The 19,925-nt window shown below is 41.1% G+C and overlaps 1 protein-coding gene across 2 annotated transcripts in view; it reads right to left on the bottom strand.

Moving 5' to 3' along the window:
• The window catches only part of LOC109305902 (amine oxidase [flavin-containing] A-like), a 57,408-nt gene extending 42,997 nt beyond the window's left edge, over nt 1-14,411 (bottom strand). Inside the window, exon 1 of one of the 2 annotated variants that reach the window (XM_019529068.1) lies at nt 14,318-14,411. Coding sequence is in view for 1 of the 2 variants with exons in the window: in XM_019529067.1 (XP_019384612.1) it covers nt 14,040-14,085 (46 nt within the window). In the remaining variant the exon portion in view is untranslated. Of the gene's footprint in view, nt 1-14,039; nt 14,141-14,317 lie in introns of those variants that run through there. The other variant, XM_019529067.1, reaches the window with a different exon arrangement.
• Nucleotides 14,412-19,925: the final 5,514 nt, after the last annotated feature.

Genomic DNA, 19,925 nt, shown 5'->3' on the forward strand with positions numbered 1-19,925 from the left:
TCAGATGCAGTGAGCCCACTGAAAACTAGCCTTGTCTGAGGTCTCAGTCTATTTGTTATTAGATCAGGATAAGCAAGGCAAGACAATCCTTACAGCCTCCACACGGGTTTCTATGGCAACCTCAAACCAAGCTCCATCTAAACACTGTACAAGAAAACTGTATTCCAATTGATTTTGCAGTTCTGCTAAAAGACCCTAAATTGCTGCTGTCAAAGATAACACTGTCATTGCCTTCATGTCAGAAGAACAGAGAAACCTGATCAAACAAAACAGCCTCAAGTGCATCGTTACATGCAATATTCAGGAGGTACAGTTTGCACAAGACAGTAAAACTAGATAAGAAGATAGACTAACGTCAGGTGGCAAAGTATAAACCATGTCTCATAGCTGAAAATTACTGCTAAGAAATTATCCACCTGTTGAGTAACATTGAATTTGGGCTGCGGACAGAGGTACAAGAACAGGAAGCAGGCCTTTTAGCTCATGGGGAAAGAAGAATGGTTATATACAAATAGGGCACAAAGCTAGGACTTATGAGAATGGAGTTCAATACCAGACCAAACTACAAAATCCCTGTGAGCTTAGGTAAATTACTTAATACACCATGTTATCTCATCTCTGTGCTTGTAAAATGGGAGCAATGTTCCCTCTCTTACAGGACAGTTATGACAATAACATTCACTGGAGACTGTGAGGTGCTCAGATACTGCACTACTGCATTACTGCACTACTGATGGCCACACAAGTAAGTAGATAGCTATAATATGTACATTATGGAAGTATAAAAAGAAGACATAGTCACTTTCTTTGAAAACGGTAATAGACAGTCAGGCTTCCCTTATACCTGGATACAAAATTGCTGATACAGACAGCAGCTGTCTGCTACAGATAGTAGCATGTGATACTGTAATTAGAAGTAATAAAGGATACCATTTTACAATACCATATCCAGAATTACTGTATGAAATGCTGACCCTGTTGGAGTTTGCTATAGGCTTCAGGGGGGGCCAGAGTTTCACTCATTGTTTCCAAGGTTACATCAAGAATATAAGCAGGCCAGACAATCAACTTCATTTGAAGGTGAAGAGTGGGCCACCTGTAACCTGGAAGTGCAGTAATTTCAGGTGACTTGCCTCATTGCCAAAAAGGCAGAAGAGCAGCATTTCATCCAGCATCACATCTTAAACTTGGATGAGGACTTCCCAATGACCACGATGTCCTGTTTCTGCAAGCCCTTGTGCTAGATTCTTTGTAGTCAATGCAACTGTGAGATATCACCCTTGTAAATCTTTCTGGAAGTGTTAAACCAACTGAAAATATTAAACTTTTCTGAGGTGAAGGCGTTTTATGGGCCTAAATTTTGTAAAGTACTTTTAAGTATCAATTTAGGGCACTGCAAAGAGACTAGGTTTTCAAAAAAGGCTGAATCCAATCCTTTCAAAAATTAAAGTCTCCCAAACTGAGCACTGAAACCAAGGCATTCAAATCAACATATTTTCCCTGCCCCAATAGTCAGTTTTGAAAATGTAGGCCACAGGTTTTGTATGTTTAGTTTTGGTAAAGGTGGGTTGGTTGCTTTTTAGACAGAGTAATAACTCCATTCAAATGTACTGGGGTATCCATCTAATTACTATAGCCAGGAAAAAGAATGGCTAAAGCAAACAAAATTTGCTATTACTTCTTAAGATATTATAGCCAACAACATGTTTCACATAAAATTAGGTGGTTCTTTTTATGAGAAGTTTCTAACCTATTACAGCCATAGTGGCAGAGGAGAGAAGCTTGCTATGAATCTGGAGACATGAGTCCAACCCTTACCCTGGATTTGTGCTGAAGGCTGTCCACAGTTGACCCAGCTGGCCATGGGCACTTAATTGCATGGGCTAGGGAAGCAGAGGTTGCTGAATCTCACTAATTCCCTTGTGCACCATTGGCTCCAGAAGTCAGCCCGTCTTAATCACCTTTGCCCAATAAGCTTTCTAGTTTCGGGTGGACAATAACCACTTAAGCTAGTATTGCAGTAGTCTGTTTGCATTGCAAAGAATGATAAAACCATATTAAGACATTTTTCTCAGCCTCTTGAAGGCTCAGATCAAGTGTAGTGGCTTCTTAATCTGGCAGAAGAAATACTATGCATCTGTGTCCAAGAAGGCAGTTTTCCAGAACCACCTTGCAGGAGAACTGCTCTTTTGGCTTGGTTCAGAATCCACCAAGGTGTAGCGGCTTTAAGCCCAGTTTATGGAAATGGGAATCTCCTCCCTTGCTTGCTCCAAGGGCCTTCTGGCTAAGGGCAAGCAAAACTCGGGGGCAATCAAACCCCAAGCATCTGGGCTTGGGCCTGCAAGTAGGATGGCCACCAAAGGTTTTGGAAACATCTGAAGCCCCAGGTGTGGGTAGAGGATGTTTGTCAATAGTAGGGTCGCTTATGGTTCTGGACTTTTGGATTTGGAACTAGTTTTGGCTAATTTGGCCTCGGATACAAACTATATATATAAAATTAAGATATTTTTCTTAGCAATTTCCCTGGCCTTAATGGGCACAATTGTTAAGTTTTTCCTTTTTTTTTTATTCTAAGACACACCAATTAATAGGAAAGTAAAGCAATTATCAATAAATCTTTATAGCATTAAAGTTTCACTATAACAATGGGTTATTTCTGTGATTACATTTACGGCTTTACAGATGGGAAATCTAATTATCTCCACACAACTGAAAAATTAAATCTGGCAATGGTCATCTTAATCTCAGCTCTTATTAGTCAAACAGAAATCTTTTTGTCAAGTAAACCTGTCAATGTAAGCTGGAACATATACGCATGATATCCTGGGGGTGAACCTTTCTTTTCACCACCCAGACCTGCCTTGATTGGCATAGTGGTGACAAGGACTACAAATAAGTTTCAATCCATCCTGGCTCTTCTCTCACTTATGCCAGTGTATTGGAAGGAATTCTGCAACAAAGGCACTATAGCTAAACCGGAGTACAAAAGATAGTCAGAGGAGAATCCAGCCCGTGTTTCTTTCTTTTCAGGCTTTATAAAGCATCCATATAGGATCACTCATGAAAATCAACAGATTTAAGAATGAAAAAACAACTGTGCTGTTTAATTTCAAACTAAATTTACACAGGCCAGCAAAACAATTAGGCAGCGAAGAAAATGCTAACCATAAAAGGGCTGTGGTTCCTTTTTCAATCTTGCTTCATTAGACAATGCCACAAACTTAAAACTTGATTTTTACTTTCTTAAACACACTATTAATCTTTCTTCCAGTGTAGCCAAGATTAGGGGTTAAGAATAATAGTGAGGACATTTTTATTAATTTTGTAATTTGAAGATCATTGTTTTCTGTCTTGGCTAGTGCTAATTTCTGGGATCAATTTACTTCTCTCCTTTTTGTTAATATTCAGATTGGTTCACTAACATTTTCAGACCAAAGGAATATAAATGAACTCTCTCTCATGATACAATATTTACTTGAAGTGTATCACTCAAATGAATTCCAACAGCACTATTGCCTGAACTGTTTAGATGCAAACATTGTTCTGAAAAAGACAAATTTCCCTGTTTACAACATTAGGAAAGTATAAATGGGCAAATAAAAAGGATAATACTGATCATAAGCCGAGTTCTTCCTCACAGACTCATCAACTTTCATTTTTATGTCCAATTCTCTCTGCACTATCCTGTTAAAATAAAAGTATCAGCTAAAAATATACTGGTTCCCTACAACATGTCTTGCAGGATCATCCTAGGGTATTTTACAGGATTTCTAATGGCACATTACTAAGTGTTTTGTGCACCAGATAGAATATCATTTAATATGTAGGACTTTTTTCTACAGCTAAGAATGCATGTGAAAACTGTCAGTGTAACCTCAGGACATTAATTGCACAAATATCAGGACAGTCAGAATCCGCTGAGCAACCTCAATGTTGCCCTACTCCATGTATATATTATACCATAGTATTTGGGATGTATTTCATAAGTGCTGGCTATTTAATAGGCTGATGGGAATAAATACTACCCAGAAGCTCTCTCAGATATTTAGTTAACATTCCTGTCTATGCGGGATGTTAAACAACTTTTAGCTGTTTCAAAGATGTTGCACAAAATCCAGAACTCAAGGACATGATATAGGTTTATGACGCTAAGAGACTTTGAAGCCATTAACAATGGAGTCACAGTCAGCCATGTTTAGAATTTTCACCAAGTGCATGGCATATAAGAAGGGGTCATAATCTTCATTTAATAAGTAATCCAAGGGTAATTCAAGATACAAATATGGCTTAGATGTAGTATCTAATTTATGCAATTGTTTTAGGACACCATGTGTGACAGAACACAGTTCAATGAAAACTGCTGTGTAAGAATGTTTCTCTGCCTCTAATAATAATTTCTCCCCCTCTCTCTCCTGGTAGAGAAAACAAGTTAAAACTATATTTTAGCAAACTCTGAATTGATCAAAAAGTAGTGTTTTTAACCTGAAAAACATGTCACGCATGACAAAATGTTATACTCTTACATCAAAATGTCAAAATACAGACTAATTAAATATGATTCCTGTGTTCAATGTAGTTTGTGATTATAACATTCCTGAGTAACATATGAAAAATGGAAGCAAACAGAAACTGACATTTTGTCACATACTGGTCAACATAATGGTTCCACCTGTTTATTCAATGCTTTCTGTGCTATGGTTTTATTTTCCACATAATACACAGATTACTAACTGAGTATAACAGGAACTCTGGAGGATGGTCACCTTTGAAATAAGACCCCTTATTTAGACACCCAAATGTAGCTTCAAGTACCTGCTTTTTAGTACCCAACTTGAAAATGTGTACCAATGACCATAACGGTCCCTAGTCCATCGAGTAGAGCAATATTGAAGACTGCATCTTAAATGGATAGCCAAACAAAGCACAACATAGCCAGAAAACAGAGAAACAAAATAGATTAAATACAAACTATATGTAAATCTAGGAGGAACTCCAGGGAAATCAATTAAGTTACTGCAAATTTACACAGGTATAACTAAGAGTAGAATTTTGACCCAGGACTGTGCTTTTATCGACAGTGTATTTAACACTCCTACCCACAGAAAGGCCTGCATACCAAGTTCTGTCAAAACAAACGGAGCAGTGTACAGCATAAGTTGAGCTATCATTACAGCTTGCAGAGACCAACCTGCGTTTCCCAATTATTCAATATTTCATACAGAGATCAAAACCCTTGAATGCATTATTCCACTGGAAAGCCTTTTGATCACAGATGATAGAACAGAAAATGTCAAGTCACTTAACATTTTTTTGCCATGGAGAGAAGCTTCCATAGTCCATCATCTGTTTTTCTTCAATATAAAGCTTAATTGCTGTCCTTTATATATTTCTCTCTCCCCCTTCTAAATTTTGTTTCCTGGTCTCATTCAATATGTATCTGTGTAACAGGACGTACTGTCATCTTCTGCCTGTTGCCAGCAAATTTGAAAGTCCATTTTGCTTAGCAGCAGGGTATCACGGACTACGCAAAAGAGCAACCGTATTATTATTTGGAACAGTAATTTCATCTCTGCCAAAAAGACATAATCCTTGAGGCTATGTGCAAGCATGGCAGAGCATTTCTCTGTGCTATTGTACGATTGCACACTGTACTGAAGATTGCAGTACCCTAAAACAGAGGTTTGCAACCTTCTTTTTTATTGGGTACCCCCTTCTAGATTTACCAGCTACCTGTGTACCCCTACCAGGATATGTTTTATATTTTAATCCATTAAATGCCAATTATTATTATAATGAAAATTAAATCCATCATTACACAATTTCTCCCATGTACTCCCCAGAGATGTCTTGCAAACCCCTAAGGGGTATGTGTACCACAGTTTGGGAGCCCCTGCTTTAAAACATTCTTGTGTGTAGGTTCTTGTTGACTTTCATACTCCTACCAGTTTCTAGCTCTATGATCCATGTCCTTTATGCACCATGTAAATCAGCTATTCACAGTTCTGCATGCATACTAGTAAGATATTGGCACCGTATGTTCAAAACCCTTGTAGTCAGTGGGCATGTCTACACATGCACAAACGTGCTTTTCCTATTGCACATTTATTTAGTACCTCACATTGGAGGTACTAAATTTAATGCATGTTACGCTGCCCTGCCACAGTACCAAGGCGCAATGCACAGTATCCTATTTTACTGCACATTAGCTTAATTGCATTTTTTTTACATGATGCTTTAGTGTGCAGTTAAATAGGCTACTGTGCCTTAAAGTAAACATGCAGACACACCCAGTAGGTCCAGCAGCCTCCTGTGAGGCATAGTAACAGAGTGGTCAAGGTCTTTCCACATTTTCTTTAGGGCTAGGGACAGACATTCAAAAAGCCTGAGCCTGAATTGATTTAGTCTTTGCAGGTTAGTTTAATCTGGCTAGGCTGAAATTGTTTGAAACCAGACAGACATTCTCTCTGGACTAAGAAAATTCAGGCACATGCCTACAGTGGCTAAGGCTAGAAGCCTGGGGGCACTCAAGCAGCCCTCCCTTTCCTTCTGCAGGGAGCTGAGCTGAGGGGCATATGGCCAGGCTCCGGCACGACTCTCATTAGGGAGGTCTGCCTGCATGGTCCCAGGCTATTCCCTCCTGGCTGCTCAAGGGGCAGGAGTGTTGCCAGCCCCAGGCTAGCACTCTGAGGCAAAGGCGTGGGGGAGGCGGGATGCACCTGTTGATGATATGGAGTTTTTCAATCTCCCTCCCTGCTTCATCATACTACCTCCAGCAAACTGACAGGCAAGCGAGCCAGCTGAGGGCTGACAGTGATAACAGTCTTTATCACCAGATTAGCAAAACAATAGCCTCTCTCCATTACTTCGGACTTCTTACAGCTTACCTGTTGATTAGCTCCAAACAGCCCTAAGCAGAACAAGCAGTTCTGGCTGCTCATCCCAGTGAAATTGAAGAGAGATACACACACAGTCACCTCTTGGCATTAGCTAGCATAACCCATGCCTAGGGTCCATGGGGCTAGGATCCCTGCTGTGGGAAGTGGGAGATGGGAGGGGGGTTCCTGCTTGAGCAGTGAGGCAGGGGTGGGGGGTATGGCAGGGGGAAGCCAGGCAGACCCTGCTGTGCCTACAAGTCTGCTGGAGCTCTAGCCAGGGAGCAGAGGGGAGGGGCCAGCCCTGCTGTGGAACAGAGAGCTCAGCCCAGCCCAGAGAGTATGCTGGGATGCTGGAGGACTCTGATTTATATTAAACCAGCAAGAGGTCTGGGACAGACATTGCATAAACCGGTTTGATCCAAATCAGTTAAGTCCGATACTACATTCAACCAGTTTCTCTCAAACCAGCTAAAGCTATTTTCAAACTATTACAGGTTTAAACCAGTTTGTATGTAATGCCTGTCCCTAGCCTAGAAGTGCAGATTCAGGCTGTGCTTCAGATTTTATGCCAAAGACCACTTCATTTTTCAGTTAGAACCATCTCATTCAAATTAGGGAATAAAAACAACCAGATGTGACATTACCCACATCAGTCCTTTCTGTGTGCCACTAATTACAAAAACGGGCCTTAACCAAGCTAGTTCAATAGGGATCTAGGCCACTGAATTGCCTTGTATATCATTAATGTTGTTGAACACCTGCTATTATAAAAGCCTGTTTTCAGCTGCTTAAAGCTTTGCTAAATCTGGGCTCTTAAGCTAAAATGATCTGTGCAATATATGTCTTCCTCAGGCTGACCTTCTGTGGAAATTTTCAGACAAAATGCTTTAGCTATTTCTAAAAGCAAGACTGGAGAAAAAAAAAGACAATGTTTTATAATGTTAACAATGTTTTGGAGACTTTTTTTTTTTTTTTTTAAAAGAAAGATCCCTGTGCTTTGGAGCAGGAACTAGAGATTTGGTGGTGCATTTTACCATCCCAACGAAATCCATCCAAACTGGGCTCAAGAATAAATCTCTAAAATACATTTCATACATGTTAAGTAGACATCTGCTACAGCATAACAACTAAAACCTCTACAGAGTTCATCAAGCATCCCACAGGTCCTAGTGCTGACCAATGAACCATCTCCACAGTGACTAAAATTACTCCTTCCCTACATAGCTGCTATGTAAGACCAGATGAGGCATGCTCCCTCCATCCATGGCTGTGGGACTAAAGTATGACTTTGTCTATAAATTGCTACTCCGAACTGCTGTGAGTTGGGGTGGGACCGGATACTGGAACTGAGAAAAGGAAACCAGTCTCTTCTATACTATCAATGACTCCCTTGGGGCTGGTGGGGGGACCGAAGGGAAAGGAAACAACAACAGGGGGCAATGACAGGAGCAATGACATTGTCGGGAAGACTGGGGGAGTAGAAATGGACATGGAACCTGAGGCTGTCTAGGAATGCAGACTAACACTGGAACTAGGTGGTAGATGGAACAAGATATAGAAGCCAGGGAGGAAAACTGGGGAATCCTGAGAGCCAGAGGGTGTATGAGGAAGCCGATATGGGATGGGGGAGACTGTAGGGTCAGGGCAAGGAAAATGGAAGGGGAAACCAATAGTTGAGCTATACAAGAAAAGAGATACAAAGAGACTAGACTTGAGACTGGGTGGGCAAACAGAGTGTGGAGCCTGGAGAGATGAGGACCCTGAAACTGGATGACAAACTTAAGTAGGAAGACTAGGAGCCAACAGAAGAGCAAACATGGCCAAAGAGAAGAGAGAGAGAGAATAAGGAGTGGAGGAGGAAATGGCGATTGCCTAAGAAGAAGACTGGAGATAAGGAGAGGGCAGAGGGACTGGGAATGGCTGGACAAGGAGATTTAGAATGGGGGAAGGAAGACATTATGAGTGATTGTTCATAAACCTGGGACTGGTACAAGAAGTCATGAGAGTGGAAGTTAGGACTTAGTGGGGAAGGAGACCAGAAGCTTGTGGAGTGGAGAATGGAACAAAACCCCATGACTATTGTGATAAGAATAATGGAGCCCACCTGCAAGTGGTACTGTGGATAATGAATGCACATTTTCAATGACTGTGATGTATACAATTAGGTTTTCTAATAGCAATATTTGAATTTGATGCCACTTCAAAGTCCTACGAAAAGTAAACACCAAATCTTTCACCATTAACTTTTCTCAGAGGAAGAATTTTCATTGCAAAGTCTTTTTGTACCTATGCTATGTTTATTCATCATTTTAATCCCACTGACAGGTTTTCAATGACTACAATGTCTTGATGTTTTCTAGTTGGCTCTGTTTCAGACTGCCCAATAGACTTGAATCCAATGAATAAGCATCTTGAAGCAATTTATTGATGTCTGTGGTGATTAGAATATGTAAAAGAAATGCTCATCACACTTTTCAAAATGGCTTTTTAAGTTAGGAAAGAAGAACAGCAGATTGAGACATATTCCCCAGGGCAAACAAGACCTTCTTAGAACCATACAAACTACATTCAGAATGTCATGCTATCACTGCTACATAAGAAGGTTTTTAATTCCATCAAGGGATTCTGTGGATGACAAAAGAATGATGATTATCAGAAAAATAAGTAGGAATTTTGGCAAAAGAAATAAATTAGGCAAACTTGGGCATTTTCAACCAGCTACGATATGTACAAATTCTTTTTTATTTTTATTGGACAATAATGTTGGTAATTTAATTTGCTAAAATATCTGTAATTATTTATATTGTATTTTATATATATGCTTACTTTTCACAGAATAAGCCAAAGTGTGTAGATGACTAACAACAGTTCCCTAGTTTGGGAAGGAAGTTGGAAAACTTCATTACCAATAAAGAATCAGCTTCCATAAATATTTCTCAGTTCCGATTCAAAACACTTGTATGGTCACTCTTTCACAGCATTTTCAGAATTTACAAATATTTGCATTACTTTAGGGAGAATACCTGAAAAATTCACGATCTAGTGTTAGTGGCACTAGCCAGGCATAATATATTTTTGCAAAGCAAATCTAAAAGTTCTGAATATCATGAAACTCAACAAAAGCACGTTTATAGTACTGCATGAGCCACTGGATGAAGTATAGAAAAGCCCAGTGTTTGGGAGAAACCCAGTCTTCCGGCAAATACAAAGGAAAAAAAAAGAGCTGTTTTAACAGATGTTTCTGTGACTGGCCGTGTCTACATGAGACCCTGACTGCGCAGTCATTACTGCTCAGTCATTTATTACTTGTATAAACAAGTACTAAATTAACTCTTAGTAACCAGAGTTACTGCACAGTAGCACCGCCGAATGGCTTTTTTGTGATGCTGACTGCACAGCAGCCCGAGATTACTACGCAGTAACACTGCATCACACCTCCTGCCACATGATCCTACTGCATAGTCAATGTCCCAGGTACACATGGCCAGTGTCAAGCAAGAGAATGTATATGAGACTTGTGCCACCACCCCATACAAAGTCATTATTCAAAAATACTTCATGCCATGATGTCAGAGCAGAGATTCACTTAGACTCTTCTATAAATTTGACCTGCTCATGTGGAAATGATAGTCTTAAACAAAAGTCATTTATTTCATACCCACACACAGGGTTTTTGTCTCTTAATTTGTTTTTTCCTACTGGGGAGAGCAACACAGGGCAGGGGAAAGAGATCTGTTAAGAAACAGAAGTTCCAGTAAGGATATCTCTGCCAGTCCTTATTAAGATCCTGTGCTTACTATTCTAGTTTTTTCAGAAACAAGATTCCCAAACTAAACTCTTTTATTGCCTATTCCCATGCAGTTTAATTTTGTTTTCATTCACTGCCTGTCCATTTACTCCCAAACAGGAACTGACTGATATTGACCTGATATTACCTTTTATTTTTCCTGACTAAAGTTCCTCACTTAAAATCAGTACCAAAATTGATCTTTCACCCCTCCGTCCGCAATAATTAGGTTCTACATATGGAAAATTTATAAATTTCTTACAATTTCCAGGTCGAGAATCTAATTATTAGAGGCTTGCCTTGAATTTGTGCCCCTTCCACTGCTACAGCAGGAAAAATACACTTTGGGGGTTCAGGTAGCACCCTTCCCCTTTGCCTCTTCTTCTTCCTCCAGCAGTCCCTTCCCTCTCTTACTGTCAGATCCTGCTCTCCTTGAGCATATGGAAATAAGAAGCAAATCTGAAAACTCTGGCCGAGTCTATACAAGATGCTGACCGTGCAGTCATTACTATGCAGTTGTTTAGAGCTTGTATAAACAAGTACTAAATGGCTGCACAGTAACTGGAGTTATTGCACAGTAGTGTCACCAAATGGCTTTTAGGTGATGCTGACTGCACAGTAGATAGTTACTACTGTGCAGTAGTGTTGTGTCATGCTTCCTGCCATGCAACACTACTGCTCACTAGTAACAGGCTACTGCAGAGTCAGCGTCTTGTACAGCTGTGGCCACTGTCTTTGAAATAAAAAGTTACCATAAGCAAATTACTACAGGTATCCATAGACCCAGTTCATCCAGAATTGATGCATTTTACTTTTTTGGAAACAGCTACAAGTTTCAGTAAAGGTACTCCATAAACATACTTTTAAGCAGCACTTTTGTACCTATTTTTATTTATTTATTTATTTTTATATATATTATTCATGATATTACCCAACTATTCATGATATTAGTCCAAATCCAAAAGGCTCATGGATTTCCCATATTGTCCACTGGGTTGAACCCCAGCAGAGTCAACACCATTTAAAGCCACAGTGATCCCACAGCTTAGCACTGCCCTGTATGTGTACGTATTCCAAATACCGCCCCCACAAAGGTTCCAAGTGCTAATTACTGGGTGTTCTTGTCATGAGTCCTGGGATCCTCCAAAATGTATTGCAGGACAATGCAGTCTGGCTCCACCTCAAGGAGGGCAGGGCCACACAAACCACATGCAACAGGCTGAGAGAGGGGCCAACAGAGGGATTCTGGGTGAACTGTTTGGGGCCTCCTTTGGTGATGTTTGCCAGACATTTAAGGCTGGTGAAGAAACAGGAGTCGTTGAAAATGAGACAGAAAGGCACAGCTCAGCTGTGGGAGTGAAGAGAAAGTCAGAATGTATGCAATGTAGTGGCTCACCATGACTTTTTAAAAAGAGTTGGCGCTGAGGGAGACTGAATGCAATAGATACTATCATACATTTAATTCAAATGGGCTGCTCTAACCAAGCCTTGTAGATTCTCATCAGCAGCTTAAATCAAGCATTTCTGGCATCAAGGAGAGGATGTCAGGGTTGTCTCTGACCCCTCTGGTACTGGCCTGATATTGTAGTATATCTAGGCCTGGTACCAGTTCCAGAAGAAACACCTACCCATTTTTAAGAGCCAAAAAAAAAAAAAAGTTCTCATCCCAACACTTGTCCAATATGTGCTATATGTTTTATAATCACGCTCGGTGTTGGGTTGCATAATTGGTTTCCTTTATTAAGTAAATGTTGCATTTAGCCACAGCTCGAAGATAGACAATGTATTTAATGTGATTTCCTTGTATGTGACTGTAAGACAAAGGGCTTTTTTCCACATGCTGATGGGAGGGGAGGGGAACCTTGTCTTGTATTTGAGTAAATATGATATATATATATAGGGTGCTTCTACACAAGATGCTAAATGGCCATTGGACTAATTCTACTGAACATTAGTAGGCTGACAAAACCTTGCTAATGCACAGTAAATTAGTCCAATGGGCATTAAGAGTCACAAAAAGAGAGTCTGATTGCACTAATGCGCAGTAGAACCGATTACAGTACATTAAATTAGCACCTGCTATTACAAGTAATAAACTTAATGCCCTGTAATTATGTGTAGATACACCCACTGATCTCTATCTACATCTATATCTATCTACCTATAGCACAAGATTTTGAGCTGAAGTATGTAGACAGATGACAGATATAGATCAAACAACCTACCTACTTCAGTTAATCGCTAAGGTTCAATCCACACTGCCTTCTACTTGGCTTCAGAGTAACATGGCTGACTAGGTCTCCCTTTCCTGAAGCAGAAAGCAGAGTGCAGAGCAGTTAGTCATGTTAGCCTGAAGTCAGTCTGCCAGCAGGGGAGACAGAATCATAGAAAATGAGGGTTGGAAGGGACCCCAGGAGACATCTAATCCAACCCCCTGCTCAAAGGCGGACCATCGCCAACTAGACCATCCCAGGCAAAGCTTTGTCTACCAGGGTCTTAAAAACCACGGATGGAGCTTCCACCACCATTGTGGGTAACCTGTCCCAGTGCTTCACTACCCTCCTAGGGAGAAAATTCTTCCTAATATCTAACCTAAACTTCCCTCACTGCAACTTGAAAGGGTTGCTCCTTGTTCTGGCACCTGCCAACACTGAGAAAAGTCCAGCTCCATCCTCTTTCAAACCTCCCTTCAGGCAGTTGAAGGCTGCGATTAAATCCCCCTCTCAGTCTCCTCTTTTCCACACTAAATAAGCCCAGTTCCCTCAGCCTCTCAGAAGTCATGTGCCCAAGCCCCCTCACCATTTTTGTGGCCCTCCACTGAACAGTCTCCAATTTGTCCACATCCTTTCCAACACAACTGGACACAGTACTCCACATGTGACCTCACCAGGGGAGATAATCACTTCCCCGGACCCGCGGGCATCACGCCTACCCATGCAGCCCAATTTGCCATCAGCTTTCTTGGTAACAAGGGCACACTGCCCGCTCCTCTTCAGCTACACACCTGGACACACCAACTCCCTGATCCCTCAAACCACCTGGGCGCCAGGGCCCTCCCGCCCGGCAGCTGTGGTGGAGGCAGAGGGAAGGCTGCGCCGGGCGGGAGGGAAGCCCAGAGCAGCCTCAGCTCGAGCAAGCCCCGAGGGCTCCCTTCGCCTGCTGGCCTCGCGGCTCAGGGCCCCCTGTCCCCGCCGCGGGACTCGCTCAGGGCCCTGGCACCGCGGAGACCCTGCACCCAGGGGGCGACCACCCCGCGGGCTTGCCCCGCGCGCTGCAGACGGCGATGGCCGGGGGGGTGCTCCTCGCCCTCCGCCTGCAAAGGCTGGGCTGGGACCCTCGCGGGGGCCGCGGACACGGCTCTGCGCCCGGCTGCTCACCTGAGATGCCGGCCCCCAGCACCACCACATCGCACTTCTCGCCCATGGCTCCGGCTCCGTCTGCCCGCTCCGCCGCGCCCTGCCCTGCCCGGCCGGGCTCTCCCGGCTCCCGGCACCGCCCCCCGCCTAGCCCCAGCCAATCAGGATCGCATGCCCCGCCCGGGCTCGCGGCCGCCTTCTGCCCTCTGGTCAGGGGCAAGACTGAGGGGCGCGATGAGGTGGGGTCTGAAGGGAGCATGTCGGAGCCGCGGGAGGAGGGCCCAGGGGGAGCGGCCCACAGATTTGCAGCCAGCAACACGTTGGCCCGAAAACACCCGTTCCTGAAGCTGGTAGAGGTGATCCGAGGCATCTGGCTCCACCAAGAAGGAAGGAGAGAGAGAGAGAGAGGGAAAGGAAAGGAAAGGAAAGGAAAGGAAGTCACATTCCTAATGAGTCACATAGAAATACTGCAAACACCCAGATTCAACATCTGGCTTTGTTTAAAACGACTGGGTCTTTTGTTTGTTGGTTTGTTTTCAGAGTAGATTGGAAAGCCTACATATGTAAAAAGCAAGCAAACAACGCCCCAACCCCCTCCCCCGAAACAGGGCTTGATACTTCCACTCATCTAACCTGAAGTGCCCCTGGTGACATTTGCGTTGTTGTATTGTGACCTTCTAAATGTTACAACTTCAGCAGCCTCTGTAAAGGGCACCAGAACCACAGAACCCATTTAGTAAGCCTTTTTGTTTGGCTTAACCTTCTCTTCTATTTTCTGTAATATTTCTAACCCGCTTTATTTGTTAGCCTGACCTTTCTAGTGACATCAGTATGTAGGAGGACTTTAATATTAGAGACTCTATTATTGCTCTTGATTTGATGTAAGGAGACAGATATCTAGATACTAAAGTGATTCTATTTACAAATCCCAAAAATAAGAGAGAAAAGCACTGACTGCATACAATTTAGCTGTTTTATCAAGCTGCAGTGCATTGTATTTATTTATTTAGATTTGGGGGAAAAGGCAAAATGACAAAGGAAAAGGAGGATAAATGTGGTCCTGTAATACCACATTTGCATTATAGTAGTGTCCATATTTGATATAAAAATATGAAATCTTCAGTTTTGCTAGAATCATATAGATATAATATTCTTTTCTGTTGATGTGTGGTGTACTGTACAGACTTGACTACACTCCAGTAGAGCACAGTCCAACATGACCATGAGAGGAGGTTTCCTAAAGTGAGGCTCATTCCTTGTGTGCTGACCCCTGCAACTTTACTGAATGCAGAAAACTCAGCTATACACTTTGTGGTAGTGAGGGGACTTGCTTTTTTCAGTTGGACTAGATAATTTCATGAGGTCCCTTCCAGCCCTACTTTTCTATGATCCTATAATCTTAGCGAGCATCACGACCTTCCACGGAATTGAAATTTCATCAATTTAGGTTTATTTTAATTCTAACAATTACAATATAAGCATCGGGTGTTAAAACATGTTGGAAGATTTACAAATACAAAAATCAGTCCATCCTTCTCAAACACTTTATCTGTTCCAGACTCAACTGACAAAGGCACACAGGAGGCATGTCCACTTGGCAAGTTTACTGTGCCAAGTAAGGGCACACTTATGATCTACTCTTGTCCATACAAACTACCTTATAAACTGGAAGCAATATACATATCCATACACTGATGTAGCTGGGTTGACCAGTTCTGATAAATGACCGTGTGTGACTACATTGCTTCTGATTCAGGAGCTAGCATTCATGTTAGAGCAGTGCAGTTTGCTGCTGTCTAGAATTGTCAGGCATTGTGCCCAGTATGTGCCAAAATCCAAACAGTAGAAGAAGCTTCAAACCAAACTGAAGCACAATATTCAATTACTTAAGGGCAGTTTTCCATCTTGGAAAGCTCTCTTAAAATTATGCTTATTTTTAGGATTAAGGATTAGTTTTCAAGACCAATAGATAAGTATAGAGATTTTTTTCAAGGACTCAGTTGATATTTGGGATGATAAAAGGAAATGATAAGAACTCTGTAAAAGGATAACACTATACCTCATGCATAAAGCCCGGCAGGAAATTATTTTCCTATCCTGCAAAATGCTTCAAGACATCAACATTTTTCCATTCCATATGGAGACAAAACCTTCTTATGAAGCTTCTTTCGCATAAAAAGCTGTCTGAGGGAGCAGCCTCAGAGTACCCAATAGCCTAATGATGAGGACATTTACTTGGGATGACAGAGAATCAGGCCCAAGTCCATGTTCTAGTCTTTCAAGTCTTTTTTGATATCTCCTGTTGGAATAATTTCACTTCATAAAAATGAATTGCTCATTAGATCCTGGACTCAAACCGTATGCAAAGTGAGTGTCCTGATTGGTGGGCTACACAGCCAATCTCTTGCTTTTCATGGTCCAAGGACTATTGATTTATTCATGCCAATTGGAATGGCGCCACCATTACCAACTGGCTCCATAAGTAGTCATCCACAAATTGCAGAATAGCTGTTAGCTTGGGAGTCATGGCATTTACCTGGGAAACTCAGGTTTCTGCTCAGAATCAGGCAGAGTTACTAAACTATTTTAAATTCCATGGCCTAGTTCTGATACATAGTGCCATTGTAAAATGGATAAATCCTTCCTGATGAAAGCTTCTTCAAAACTGATATATTCTGGGGAAGAGGTTTTCTTTTGCCAAATTGACATATTCCAGTGAGAAAAGTTACTGGTAATCAAAAGATTTCCAGTTGCCATCATGAATTATATCAGAATATCATCATAATTAACATTTATAAAAAATAAAGGAATGAAAATATGGCAATGTTTCCATGGAAGAATTCTGTACATATTTAATAATTCAAAGTGAACAGAATTGTTGACTCTACATTATTCAATAAAAACAGTACAATAGTAATAAATTGTAATTATTTGTATTACAATAGCCCCAAAATAACCAACTGAAGAACAGACCCCATTATTACTTATTCTGTACAAAAAAAAAGAAAAGGCACTTGCCATAATTCAAGAATTATGGCAGGATTTTTTAAATACAAAATATAAAAGAAGCATGATTTTCAGGTATATACAATAAGCAAGTTCAACAAGGGCCAGGCAGGCATGTGATACCTTTGCTGTGAAAGTTAAATGAGTAACTGATTTTTGATCTGTTCATTCTACTAGAAACCATCTTAAATTGTACACATCCTAAATTGCAGTTCAACTGTTAAACTTAATGCAAACATCAGATCTTTCCATTTTTCTACTTACTTTTTTGTTTTCAAGACCCATTTTATAATCAATTTTTGTTTAAAATGAAATAGGTTCATGAACTGTAATAACAAGGATTAAAATATGAATATATGGCTTTGTTTGATTTCACTTAATCAGCAGACAAGTCTTGATATTATTTAACCTGTTTACATTCATACCTTCAGCTTAGCTATAGGGTCATGGCATTTCAGAATGGGTGAAATTTTCTGCCATGAATAAAGTTTTGTGCAAAGGCCTGTCCCCTAGTTAAGCTTTTGAACAAGTTCAGGCCTCTCCACTGTGGGTGTGGAGGTTCTCATGCAACACAAATAGCATTTTTCCATTCCACAATGAAGGCAGAATGATGATATGAGAAACATGAAAGGGGGGGTTGGTACCCTTTGTATGACATAGAGTGATGTGCTACGTGAAGTCCCTGAGCAGCAACTTATTAGGTGCATCTACATGAGATGCGTAATGCACAGTAGCTTAATAACATTGCACAGCACCACATAATAGCACCAGCAGTGCTAGCACACTACTGGGCAATATTATTACTAAATAAGGCTACTGCACAGTACCATCACTAAAAAGACATTCACTGATGTTACTGAGCAGTAACTAGTTACTGCTCATTCAGTTACTTCATTAAGCAAGTACTAAATTAAAACCTTAGTAACTACTGTACATTAATGAACATGTAGATGTACCCACAGAGAACTGGGGAAGGGTGGGACAGTTTTGAAGGACCTTTTGTAAAGATCCTTGAAGGCAACTTCAGCCTCTAAACACCTTATCACACATTACAATTAGGACCTGTTAACTGCCATGAAAAGGCTTACCTGCAGGCATTCAGGCAGTAAAATATGTGCTAAGTGCCATTGTAGTGTAGCAAAGTTAGGACTTTTCCCTTTAAAGAGTATCTCCAGATTGTATTACCTAACGCATGCTGAGCTAATGTTCAACTGCTTCCCAGAGGTAGTATGATCAGGAGACACAAGAGTCTTCAAGGGCTCCAGCACTTAGGATGTTTTTAATTTAGAACCTAGTAAGCAATAAGCATTGCTGTGTGACTGTTCAGAATTTTTTTTAACATATAGTAAAGCTTACTACTATCTAAATAAAACATGTCCTAAGCATAAGGTGTGACAAGGTCCTAAAAGTGGTACAATAGAAGCTTCTTGCCACCAGAATCTGGAAGATAATTTACCTGAAAGATAATCCCCATTCACCTGCTCATTTCTTAAACATATTATTCAGGCCAGGCATGGAGCTCAGAGGTGCATTAGCTTTTGTGTAGGCCTACACAAACTCAAAACTGATCACCAAAAGCATTGGTTACATTTCTGCTCTACTATATTTTTCATAGGTGAATCAAAGTTACTAGTGTGAGGGCTGAAACACTGCTGACTTTTATTGAACTAGTCCCTGACTAAACTCTGGTGTTAATTCTGCAGCTTTTACTGGTAATTTGATGAAAATTGCCATTCATGGTTTTGATATACGAGAATAGGTTATTTCTGACTTTTAAAGGTGAGATGTTTCAAATTCTACAATTTATGTCCCCAGATACTGAATACAATCTTGTGTAAAATGTTAGAAAACCTGAACCTTGCTCAGGATTATATAGAATATTTCTAGTACATGCTGGTGATTTGTTCTTAGAAGTCGCTGACATTCTATCTTTCTATGAACTTGTATGGCCCTTGTCATCATATCTGAGCACCTTTATAAATCAAATTTACAATGTACTGTTGCTGATATGAAAGTCTGTTCTACCAGTTACTAATTGCATAGAGGAACAGCTGTGACATATGGATTGCTTATAGTATATTTTAAATAGATACAAAGTTTTTACACATCAAGAGATAATGGCAATCTGAACCTGATAGTGTTCACATTGAACAAGAATTGGTGACAGATACATAAGGCTGGCAATAGTTTGGACCAGGAATTGAGAAATAGCCATGACAGGAAGTTGAGGAATCAATGGTGTGAGTGGAAGGGATTAAAAATATAGGGTACACTAAAGCATTTCATTTGTGAGTTTGAAGAGAGTATCAGAGAGACTAAGGGACCCAATCCAAAACTGACTGAAAGGAACAGGAATCTTTTCTATTGACTTCAGCAGCTATTGGATGAGTCCTTGGGTGAAGAAAGAAAGAGGTCTAGTGAGAAGAAAGACCACAAAAAGAAAGAAGAGAGAAAGAATCAATAGACCATAGTAGGACTTAAGACTAGTTTATAAGAGTTTAAAAAATGCTGACAGTGACTCTTAAGGGTGCTGTTACAGCTTACCTTTAAAACATTTTAAAATTGTAGAATGTTATGCTGTCTTAAAAGCATAGGTGACTGGTAGGGGGAGCACAGGGGGGCACACACCCCCCCACCCCCGACAGGGCCGTCCCTGCCACTAACTCTGCCAGTGGCTTCTGCAGGTGCTCACTAGCCCTGACCCCACCACTGCTGCCAGCTTCTGCAGGTGCCTCCCAAGACTCAAAAGGCACCAATTGTCCATGCATAAAAGTTAGAACAATTTCAGGGCAGGCTCAGGTTGAGGCGTAATGCCATCTCAGACCTACACAACTGTGACTTGCCACTAAATGACCTGGCAAGCAGAACCGTGGACAGAAGCCAAGACTCTTATCACTCCTG

The sequence above is a fragment of the Crocodylus porosus genome, unplaced genomic scaffold (genome assembly GCF_001723895.1).
Source record: "Crocodylus porosus isolate Cpor-Errol unplaced genomic scaffold, CroPor_comp1, whole genome shotgun sequence".
Lineage (NCBI taxonomy): Eukaryota > Metazoa > Chordata > Crocodylia > Crocodylidae > Crocodylus > Crocodylus porosus.